General features: G+C 35.6%; 1 protein-coding gene across 3 annotated transcripts; it reads left to right on the plus strand.

The window, feature by feature from the left end:
• Positions 1 to 235: 235 nt before the first annotated feature.
• LOC139897161 (mitochondrial import receptor subunit TOM20-like) lies at positions 236 to 10310 on the plus strand. Of its 3 annotated transcripts, none has more exons than XR_011776454.1 (9): positions 236 to 426; positions 1105 to 1183; positions 1264 to 1433; positions 2895 to 2945; positions 8224 to 8286; positions 8683 to 8810; positions 9270 to 9320; positions 9837 to 9947; positions 10032 to 10057. XR_011776454.1 is itself a non-coding variant. In XM_071879820.1 (9 exons), exons 1-9 carry the CDS (start codon positions 298 to 300, stop codon positions 10224 to 10226), a joined length of 780 nt encoding a protein of 259 aa, XP_071735921.1. In that variant the 5' UTR covers positions 236 to 297; the 3' UTR covers positions 10227 to 10310. The 3 variants fall into 3 exon arrangements, 2 of the variants coding, with proteins under 2 accessions (XP_071735921.1, XP_071735920.1); XM_071879820.1 differs by lacking the exon at positions 8683 to 8810 and having other exon boundaries at positions 1264 to 1332; positions 1402 to 1433; positions 10032 to 10310; XM_071879819.1 differs by lacking the exon at positions 8683 to 8810 and having other exon boundaries at positions 10032 to 10310.
• The last annotated feature ends 992 nt before the right edge of the window (positions 10311 to 11302 follow it).

An 11302-nucleotide genomic window follows, 5' to 3' on the forward strand; every position in this document is an offset into this window, starting at 1 on the left:
TACACACTTTGTGTTTTAAAACTTACAATTATATCCCTAAGTTTATCTAGAGAGTTGAACTCCCATTATTGTATATAAGGGCGTAATAGTAACTTAAATGTGTATGGATCAAAAATTGGTGTCACCTCCCTAAAAATTATAGAGATGACGTCAGCTCAAATTAATTCCCTTTATCGATTGAGTCAAAAATTATAGAGATGACGTCAGCTCAAATTAATTCCCTTTATCGAATTTACAAACCCTAGCAGATGGCTTGACAGCGAATTTTATCAATTTTTAGATCCAATAACAATAACAATGTCATCAACAATTCACAGTGATGAATCATTGATCGAGTTTCAAAAAGATTTAGACAGATTTTTAATCTTCGAACATGCTCGTAGAAATGCCGAAGCTGAATACCTTAAGAACCCTACCGACGCAGATGTACGTCTATATTTATATATTTCTCTAATATATATATATATATATGTACCTAAATGTATCTATAACTGTTAGTGCTTATGAATCGTTTTCTATGTTTAATTGACATTGTAGTCATTAATCCCATACTGCTTAAGAGTATTTTTATGTGTATATGTTTAAGTATGATTGGTTATGAATTAATCTTTAATTTGGTTATGAATCGATTACTATGTGTAATTATTAACATTAATTGATCTATAGTTTTCAGCCTGATGCTGATTAAGATAAAGATTATTGACATAAGTAGTTTTTATTATAGAGGATCACCAAAGAACAGACCTTCCTTATGCTTTTTTGTTACTAGTGGTTCTCCTTTTACTAAACCACACTTTCGAAGTGGCTTACATGTCTAGTATAAAGGACTTTATAAAACTCAATCAAAAATGTATTAACCGGTTTGTTGACCATATCTCTGCCGGAATCTGGCCCGAGGTAATGAGGTATGGCCGCTGCAAGAAATCATCATATCTTTTTTATTTGTATACATATATTATATATGTATTTTGCCCAAAAAGAATTACAAGTAGACTTTTGATTAACTACAAGTGATGATAATTGCATTTTTGTTTTCTGTTTTTTTTTTTTATTTATTTATTTATTTATGAGAATGACATTAATAATAGTGTCATTGCATTACAGAATTTAACAAGATGGGGTGAAGCTTTGCTGAAATTAGCCCCATTCTGTAATATCAACAGATCCAAGAAGTTTCTTAGAGGTATTCTTGCAATTCCTATGTTAGCGGTTCTTTCTTTACGTATTTATAAAAAGTAATCTTCTTATAATTCTCCCGTTTAGATGCTAAGTCAAAACTGGACGAGGCGTTAACTATCAATCCTGCAAAGCATGAGGCTTTATGGTATTTAGGTAAGGTGCATATTGCTAATGCCTTCGTAACTTATGACGAAGATGAGGCTAAGATTCAATTTGATCTAGCAAAGGAATGTTTTGAAAAGGCTTTAAAAGAGGTAATAGTTTCTAACTTTCAAAGTTGAATTTTTCTCTCAGCATAGTTATTCTCTATATACTAATTCCCACAGTTGGGGTACTATTGGTGAATAGTACACCTCTTTAAGCTTTAACGACTTGTACCTTACACAGAAAACGTTGTACCCACCATAGTTTTAAAAAACGGTAAAGGCGTTCGCCTCGAGGCGCGCCTCAGTACGATTTTCAAATTCTCCGTTTAGGAGCGTACGCCTCAAAGGCCATTTAAAACGTACGCCTCAAATGGGAGATGCGGTTCAATTTTGATATGAGGCGGTTCGATTGAAGAGGCGTGCGCCTCATGGTCAAACGAAAAATCGGTGTCTAACTCGCTAATTACTAGGTCAACCGCCGGTGAACGGCAGTCAAACGGCGGTCAACGGCGTCGGAAAACTTAAAACTTGCCGGAAGATGAGGAAGGAAAACAGAAAAAGAGAAAGAAGATGAGGGAGGAAGGAAAATTAGACCTGGTAACGTTGATGTTTCATCGGAACAGAAGCTGATGTTTCATCGGAAGAACAAGCTGATGAGGGAGGAAGGACAGATCTGACCTTGGTTTTCATCGGGAGAAAAAGCTGGTTTTCTTTTTATCAAGTGTCAGATATAAATGTATCTATAGACTATATCTTTATATATTTTAAATATTTTAATTTCTTTTTTCTTTTATCAAATTTCAATTACAGCCCCTAAACTTTTACTAAATTTTAATAATAAAAACAAACTTAATATACACTCTTTAATCTTTAATAAAATGACAATAACAGCCCCTATTATTTATATATTATCAGAATATATATATTTATTATTAAAAGTCAACAAAAGTCAACTCCGCCTCGAACGTACGCCTCGGTTCGCCTCGAGGCATACGCCTCGCCTCACAGAGGGAAAACGCCTCGAGGCACGTTTCCGTTTTTTTAAACCTTAGTACCCACAAGGGCCAGTACTGAACTATAGTAAAAAAAAAAAATAATAAATAAATAAAAATAAAAAATAAATTCTCCCCCTCATTTGCCCGATTTTTTTAAAACTAATTTTCCTACAATTTTTCCTAAACTTTCGCCAAAAACGTTTCGTATACTAATACATATAGTTGGGCTACTAACTTTAACGCATATACAAATTTATAAGACGTAATTATGTGTTTCCAAACATAATTGATCTTTAGATCAAACACATACTATAACATTTTGTCAACCTACGTTACTGCAAACAAAGTTGGGACTCATTGTTGATCATGTTGCTACTGCCGCAATGGCTGCTGCTGCCAGCAGTAGAAACGAAGGCTTAGACAGTTATTTACGGTTTATATGTAAAAAACGTGTAATAAAATTGTGTGAACCTTTTTGTACTTAACCAATTGCTAAAAAGTGAAGCAACATGTGCGCCCCCTGTTACTAGTTGAATCTAATTGTGAATAGTTGTGATCAAATGTATTGTCACAGTGTCCTGGAAATGAAGAGTATCAGAAAAATTTGGATTCATTGGTGACGGAGGTATACTACTACATCTGTTCGCCTCTTTCTTATTGTAAAATCATTCTAGTGTATAGGTTATTATGTGTGTTAATAATACATGATATCTATTTTATATGTTAGCATTTTGTGAAAGTATATATATCTACATGTACACATGTCATAGTTAAGTTATTTGCTCTAAGTTAACTCTAAAGTTGAGATAATTACAGCAAAGTAATAATTATATTAATACAAGTACTAGTTTAAAACCCGCGGTTTCTTACTGTCAGTGATATGGCTGGAAGTTAACGTCAAATGGTACTTCAGTAATTATTGTTGGAAACTAAACTTGATTGTGGGCTATTTGTTTTGGATTTGGGCTTGCAAGTATACAAATATTTTGGATAAAGATTATAGCCCATTATGTAGAAACTTCTTGTAATATGTAGTAGTGAAAGTGTGTAGAATGTGTGTAGAATAATCTTGTAAAATATCTAAGTCTAGAATTATCATGAGAATATTTAGGAAATATCTAGATATTAGATGATGAAGTATTCTAGACTAGTCCATGGTGTAGTATAAATAGATGGATTCACCTCTCATTTGTAATCAAGCATCAAAGCAATTCAATAAGCAATAAAAGAAGAGTTTTCAAGATCAATCAAACTTCTAAATTATCAATCCTCTCTTCCACAAATAATATACACATAACCTCCTATTTCTAACAAATTGGTATCAAGAGCTTGGTTCAACAAGATGATGGCCAACAATGTCATCACGTTTCCTCGCCTCACAAAGGATAATTATGATCGATGGAGCATCCAAATGAAGACCTTCCTAGGTGGACAAGACTTATGGGAGATTGTGGAGGAAGGCTATGAGGAACCTGCAGAAAAAGGTCCTCTCGGCAAGGAGAAAAAATTAATGAAGATGAACGATCAAAAGGCTCTTTCCATCATCCAACAAAGTGTAAATGATGGAGCTTTTGAGAAAATTGCAAGTGCAACCACCGCCAAGAAAGCATGGGAGATCTTGGAGAATTCTTATAAGGGAGTTGATAAGGTGAAAAAGGTTCGACTACAAACACTACGAGGTGAGTTCGAATCCTTAAATAAGAAAGACTCAGAATCAATTTCTGATTATTTTACAAGAGTCTTGGCGGTTGTCAATCAATTAAAGAGGAATGACGAAACTTTAAGTGATGTGAGGGTCATTGAGAAAATTCTTAGATCATTAGATTCAAAATTCGACTATATAGTCGTAGCCATTGAAGAATCTAAAGATCTAGAATCAATGACTATCGATGAACTCATGGGTTCACTACAAGCTCATGAAGAGAGGTTCAATAAGAAAAATAAGGAGCCATTGGAGCAAGCTTTACAAGCAAAACTCTCTTTCAAGGAAGAGAACAGTGAAAAGACTCATCAAACGAGTCAACGAGGTCGTGGTCAAGTACGTGGCCGAGGACGAGGGCAAGGATATATCAAACGTGGAGGTTATAGTTCTTACAAAAATGAAGAAAGAAGTCAAGATTTTCACCCGACAAGAGGTCGCGGGAGAGGCTACACAAGTAGAAGGCCAAGGTATGACAATTCTCAAACCAAATGCTATAATTGTCATAAATTTGGCCACTATGCTTCGGAATGCGAGAAGTCAAACAATTACGTGCAAGAAAGAGCAAATTTAGTGCAAGAAGATACCGAAGCCGTGAAAAATACTTTGTTACTAGCATGCAAAGGTGAAGATAACGGAGAATCAAATTTGTGGTATCTCGACACGGGTGCAAGCAACCATATGTGCGGTGACAAAAACATGTTTGTGGAGTTAGACGAGGTAATTAGTGGAAATATCACCTTCGGAGATTCCTCTAAAGTCCCGGTTAAAGGCAAAGGTAAGATTCTCATCCGCTTGAAAAATGGAAGGCATCAATTTATCTCTAACGTGTATTATGTGCCCAATATGAAGACGAATATACTGAGTATTGGACAACTCTTGGAGAAAGGCTATGATATTCACATGATAAATCGTACCCTTTCTTTAAGAGACCAAAAAGGAGGTTTGATTGCTAAGGTGCCAATGTCAATGAATAGGATGTTCATGCTAAATATTCAACATGACATTCCAAGATGTTTAAAAGCATGTTTCAAAGATAATTCTTGGCTTTGGCACATGAGATACGGGCACTTAAATTTTGGAGGGTTAAAATTATTATCAAGTAAAGGAATGGTGAAGGGTTTGCCTCCAATTAATCATCCGGATCAAATATGTGAGGGATGCCTTCTAGGAAAGCACTTCCGAAACAGTTTTCCAACAGAAGCTTCTAGTAGAGCGAAGAAACCTCTAGAACTTATTCACACGGATGTGTGTGGACCCATCAGCCCACCGTCTTTTGGTAAAAATAGATATTTTATTCTATTCATTGATGATTTTAGTCGAAAGACATGGGTCTATTTTCTAAAAGAGAAGTCGGAAGCTTTTGGAATGTTCAAGAAGTTTAAAGCATTTGTGGAGAATCAAAGTGGTCTCACCATAAAGGCTTTGAGATCCGATCGTGGAGGAGAGTTCACATCCAAGGAATTCAAGAAATTTTGTGACAACAACGGGTTACGACGTCCTCTGACTCTTCCGTATTCACCTCAACAAAATGGTGTTGCGGAAAGAAAAAATATGACCATTCTTGATATGGCTCGGAGTATGTTAAAGAGCAAAAGGATGCCTAAGGAGTTTTGGGCTGAGGCAGTGGACTGTGCGATCTATCTAGCAAATCGTTCGCCTACTAGAAGCGTCAAGAACAAAACGCCCATTGAAGCTTGGAGTGGAAGGAAGCCCGGCATCTCACACCTTCGAGTGTTCGGAAGTGTGGCATATGCTCATGTGCCAGATCAGAAGAGGACGAAGCTCGATGATAAAAGCGAGAAACTCATATTCGTGGGCTATGACTCAAGTTCGAAGGGTTACAAGTTATACAATCCCAAGACCGGTAAAGTAATCTCAAGTCGAGATGTGGTGTTCGATGAAGAAGAAACATGCGAAGAGGAGAACTACGACTTTCTCCCTTATCCATTCGAAAGTACTGTAAGGAATGAAGAATATCTAGAAGTTCAAGAACCTTCTAGTACACCATCTCCGCACTCTCCACGTACTCCAACCACTACAACTAATGAAGTGACACCAACATCAGGAGGAGAATCAAGTAGGCTACAACATCACACAAGGAGCATTGAGGAGTTGTACGAGGTAACACAACCTATGGAGGATCTATCATTGTTCTGCCTTCTTGCCGATTGTGAGCCAATAAGCTATGAAGACGCAACAAAAAGCCAAAAGTGGAAATGTGCTATGGACGAAGAGATTCAAGCAATCGAGAAGAATAATACGTGGGATCTTGCCACACTACCAAAGGGACATAAGGCTATTGGTGTAAAGTGGGTGTACAAGTCCAAGAAGAATTCCAAAGGTGAAGTTGAAAGATACAAGGCAAGGTTAGTGGCGAAGGGATATAGTCAACAAGCCGGCATAGACTATGACGAGGTATTTGCTCCCGTCGCTCGTCTAGAAACTATAAGATTGATAATCTCACTTGCGGCTCAACATAATTGGAAGATTTATCAAATGGATGTCAAATCCGCGTTCCTTAATGGCCATTTAGAAGAAGAAGTCTATATAGAACAACCTTTGGGATACATCGTGAAAGGCCAAGAGAATAAGGTGCTAAAATTAAAAAAGGCATTATACGGGTTGAAGCAAGCGCCTCGGGCATGGAATAGCAGAATAGACAAGTATTTCCAGCAGAATGACTTTACGAAATGCCCCCATGAGCATGCCCTCTACACCAAAGTTAGCAATGATGGAGATGTTATGATTGTGTGCCTATACGTGGATGACTTGATATTCACCGGTAGTAATCCCAAAATGTTTGAGGAGTTCAAGAAAGCAATGGTTCGGGAGTTCGAGATGACCGACATTGGACTTATGGCTTACTATCTTGGAATCGAGGTAAAACAAAAGAAAGAAGGAATATTCATATCCCAAGAAGGTTATGCGAATGAGGTGCTCAAGAAGTTTAAGATGAATGACTTCAAGTCAATGAATACACCGGTGGATTGCAATCTCAAATTGTCAAAAGATGATGAAGGATACTTGGTGGACCCAACAAAATACAAGAGTTTGGTTGGAAGTCTGAGGTACCTAACCTGCACGAGGCCAGATATTTTCTACGGAGTTGGACTAGTAAGTCGATACATGGAAGCACCTACAATAAATCACTTGAAGGCGGCCAAGAGGATACTCCGCTACATCAAAGGTACGATTGACTATGGCATGTTTTATTCGCCTTCTGATCACTTCAAGCTAGTTGGATACAGTGATAGTGATTGGGCTGGAGACAAAGATGATCGTAAGAGTACGAGTGGTTTCGTGTTCTATATGGGAGATACGGCGTTCACATGGAGCTCGAAGAAGCAACCCATTGTGACTCTGTCAACGTGTGAAGCCGAGTTTGTAGCAGCAACATCGTGCACCTGTCATGCAATATGGCTCAGGAAGTTACTAAATGAGCTTAAGTTTTTCCAAAAGGAAGCTACGGAGATATATGTGGATAACAAGTCTGCGATTGCTCTAGCGAAGAATCCAGTCTTCCATGATCGAAGCAAGCACATCGATACGAAATACCATTTCATCAGGGAGTGTGTTACAAATAAAGAGGTGCAGATAAAGTACACGAAGTCATTCGACCAAGTTGCTGATATTTTCACAAAGCCTCTAAAACACGAGACTTTTCAGAGATTACGGAATATGCTCGGAGTGACGAAATCAAGTTTAAGGGGGGCTGTTGGAAACTAAACTTGATTGTGGGCTATTTGTTTTGGATTTGGGCTTGCAAGTATACAAATATTTTGGATAAAGATTATAGCCCATTATGTAGAAACTTCTTGTAATATGTAGTAGTGAAAGTGTGTAGAATAATCTTGTAAAATATCTAAGTCTAGAATTATCATGAGAATACTTAGGAAATATCTAGATATTAGATGATGAAGTATTCTAGACTAGTCCATGGTGTAGTATAAATAGATGGATTCACCTCTCATTTGTAATCAAGCATCAAAGCAATTCAATAAGCAATAAAAGAAGAGTTTTCAAGATCAATCAAACTTCTAAATTATCAATCCTCTCTTCCACAAATAATATACACATAACCTCCTATTTCTAACAATTATATTAATAGATGTTTCGGAATGCATCTTACATTCTTGTAGTTATATTGTAATTTTACTTTAATTCATGTTTTGATATTTCCATGGAACTTTTAACATTGCAGGCACCTGAAATTCGCAAAAAGGCTCACAAACAAGGAGGCTCTGGTGCATCTTCAAGTGCTAAGGTTACATATTCATTTCATTTCCTTCTTAGCTAACATTTATTTACCAATATATATTGGTGTCACCAACAAATATGATCAAAACTGACTAATGCTATAAGTATATATATTTGATTTGATTGATATTCATTGAATCTTTTCATTAATGAATGTTGATGTTAATGACTCTCTGGTAACTTTGAGTCATGTTAAATCTTAACCAGTTTTTTTTTTTTTTTTTTTTTTTTTTTTTTTTGGTAAGCAAGGAAACCCTCCTATGAACGAGCACATTGGCTCCCCCACAGAAGGTAAAACCTCGGGTAATCAAGCCCCCCGAGCGCGAGACCTAATCCTATAAAACCAATTAATTAATAAACCAGTTTTGTTTTAAAATTCCTTAATTAACGTTATAACTTACAGGAGAAGTTTTTTTATGGACGCTTAACATTCATACCATCGAGTAATTATATTAATAGATGTTTCGGAATGGATCTTACAAGTTTTGGAGTTAAACCGCGCTTCGCTTCGGTCGAAGTGCAGTTGACCATGTAAGAACTTTTAATGGATATTGCTAATAAATGTCTACGTTAGTTTTTTTTTACATACATAACTATATGTTTTTTGTTAAAATAATTTAACGTTAATGAGCCTATCGTAACCCAGAAAAAAATAGTTATAGCTGCGTGGATATTTTTAAAAAGAAGTAAAACATGTTTTTAATAAAATAAAAAAAGTGGCCAAGACTTGATCTAATGACCCGTTGTTCAAGTATGCAAGTATGCTTGTGCCTAAGCAGTGCTCCAATGTTGTAGGCTTGTAGCTATGCTAGTAATACAATATTTAATATTTAACATTAAACATAATTGAATTTCAAAATTGCAAATTGATTGGGTTTTACTGTTCATGAGTTTTCTAAATGAATATATATACAATTTTTTGTTATTTATATTGTAATTTTATTTTAATTCATGTTTTGATTATTTCCATTGGAACTTTTAACATTGCAGGCACCTGAAATGCGCAAAGAGGCTCACAAACATGTAGGATCTGCTGCATCTGTAAGTGCTAGGGTTACATATTCATTTCATTTTGTTCTCAGCTAACATTCACCAATATAAATGTAAAAAAGAATTGGTTTTACCAACAAATATTGATCAAAACTGACTGATGCTATAAGTATATATATTTGATTGATATTCATTGAATCTATTCATTAATGAATGTTGATGTTATCGACTCCGTGGTAACTTTGATTCATTTTAAATTTTAACCAGTTTTGTTCTAGACAAAATTGCGTGCTTTATACCTCAACTTTGTCCATAACAACGTAGATAACCCTTAACTTTTTTTTTTTACTTGGATAACCCTCATCTTTCTATTTTCGACATGGATCACTCTGAGTGTAACAACCGTTAAGTGTTGTCACGTGCAGATAGTGTGAGGGCAAATTACTCCAACTAATTTTCCCTATTTTATTATAAATAACTCATGAACCCTTCAATCATGTTTCCTATCGTCTATTTTCTCCGAAATTCGAAACCCTAATTTGCATCGAACGAAACAAATTGATTCAGTTGAGTATGAACTCTGAGACGGTTCGTTGTTGGTGTGGACGTATTGCTGTGATTACGACATCATGGACAAAGAAAAATCTAGGTCGTAGGTTTTTTGGATGTCCAATTGAGGTATTTTATTCGCCTAAATTTCGTTTTTTTTCCCTATTTTATCAAGTAACTCAAAATACATTATATGGATGTTTGATGTTCCAGGGATCGCGTTGTAGGTTTGTTGGTTGGTATGATCCACCAATGTGTGAGCGTGCAACCATGATTATACCAGGACTGCTAGACTCAAAAAATAAAAGTGATGCAATCGCCAAAACTGCACGAAGGGAAGCTGCAATTTTGAAGATTCTGTTGTTTTTTAGTTGGTTAGGGATTGCGATGTATGTTGCTCGTTTCTAGTTGATTAATAAGTTAAATCTAATGTAACAGTTTAGTGTACTCAGCTTTATGTACTATGACAATGAAATTTGAATGAAATTCATGTTGTCTACTTTTATGGGTGTTTGAATCAATTATTTATATGTATGCACAGTGGCAAATGGCAAATGATTTTGTGTACTTTGACAAAATGTATGCAGTTTGTACATAGTTTGTACCAATGGTATTATGTATTTAAATGGCAAATAACAACGTGAAGTATTATGTATTCAAATGGAAAATGACAAAATGTATTATGTATTCAAATGGCATATAATTTTCAAAATGTGGTACAATTATAGCAGTTGCACACTTCCAAAGGCGTTGGTTGTATGCAAATCCCCTGAAATTCCTAGTTTTCATGTTTTCATGCATATGTCTCGAACAATACCTATGTTCTGCACATGGGAACATCCTCGAACATCCTCTCCACACAACTAACCTGACTTGAGCCTACTACATCAACCTGAAGTTCAACATACATACTAATCTCTTTGTGAGTAACAAAATAACTCCTAAATTCATTAATGTCTTCATCATTACCAAAAGAATGTAATCCATTATCCAAAGTTTTTTCAGGAATCAGAAATGACATTACATTTTCTTAAGACATATCGTACCCTAAGTACTCTAATTCTTCCTCAAGTTTTTTCACATTAAAGCTAAAACTGTCAACACCATCATATAACGATTCAATAGCCAATGAGGCCTTGCTTCATTGGTGTCCATGTTTCATGGATTCGAGAGTGACCCAGGTTCGAGTCTAACAACTAACAACTAACCTTGCCTTTCAAAAAAAAAAAAAAAAAAAAATATAACGATTCAATACGATTCACATACCGGATGCCTGGTGATTTAGTAAAAACACCTCCATGTTGTAGTTTTAATGTAAACATTGAAGGAAAATAACTGCATATTAAAAAACAATAGAAAAAAAAAACGATTACAATTATGGCCTGGCGATTAACAGTATGTAAGCTTCAATATTTTAAATGTACAGGATTGAATATTGAAAAAAAAGAGAAAAGAATACATACCATATAAATCCATCAGTACAT

The sequence above is a fragment of the Rutidosis leptorrhynchoides genome, chromosome 3 (genome assembly GCF_046630445.1).
Source record: "Rutidosis leptorrhynchoides isolate AG116_Rl617_1_P2 chromosome 3, CSIRO_AGI_Rlap_v1, whole genome shotgun sequence".
Lineage (NCBI taxonomy): Eukaryota > Viridiplantae > Streptophyta > Magnoliopsida > Asterales > Asteraceae > Rutidosis > Rutidosis leptorrhynchoides.

Excerpts from the sequence above, each read along its gene's own strand:
- LOC139897161 (XM_071879819.1), top strand. The coding sequence starts at position 298 with ATGTCATCAACAATTCACAGTGATGAATCATTGATCGAGTTTCAAAAA. Across the intron at positions 427-1,104 it reads AGAACCCTACCGACGCAGAT|AATTTAACAAGATGGGGTGA; the intron begins GTACGTCTATAT and ends ATTGCATTACAG. Across the intron at positions 9,321-9,836 it reads ATGTAGGATCTGCTGCATCT|TTGAGTATGAACTCTGAGAC; the intron begins GTAAGTGCTAGG and ends AAATTGATTCAG.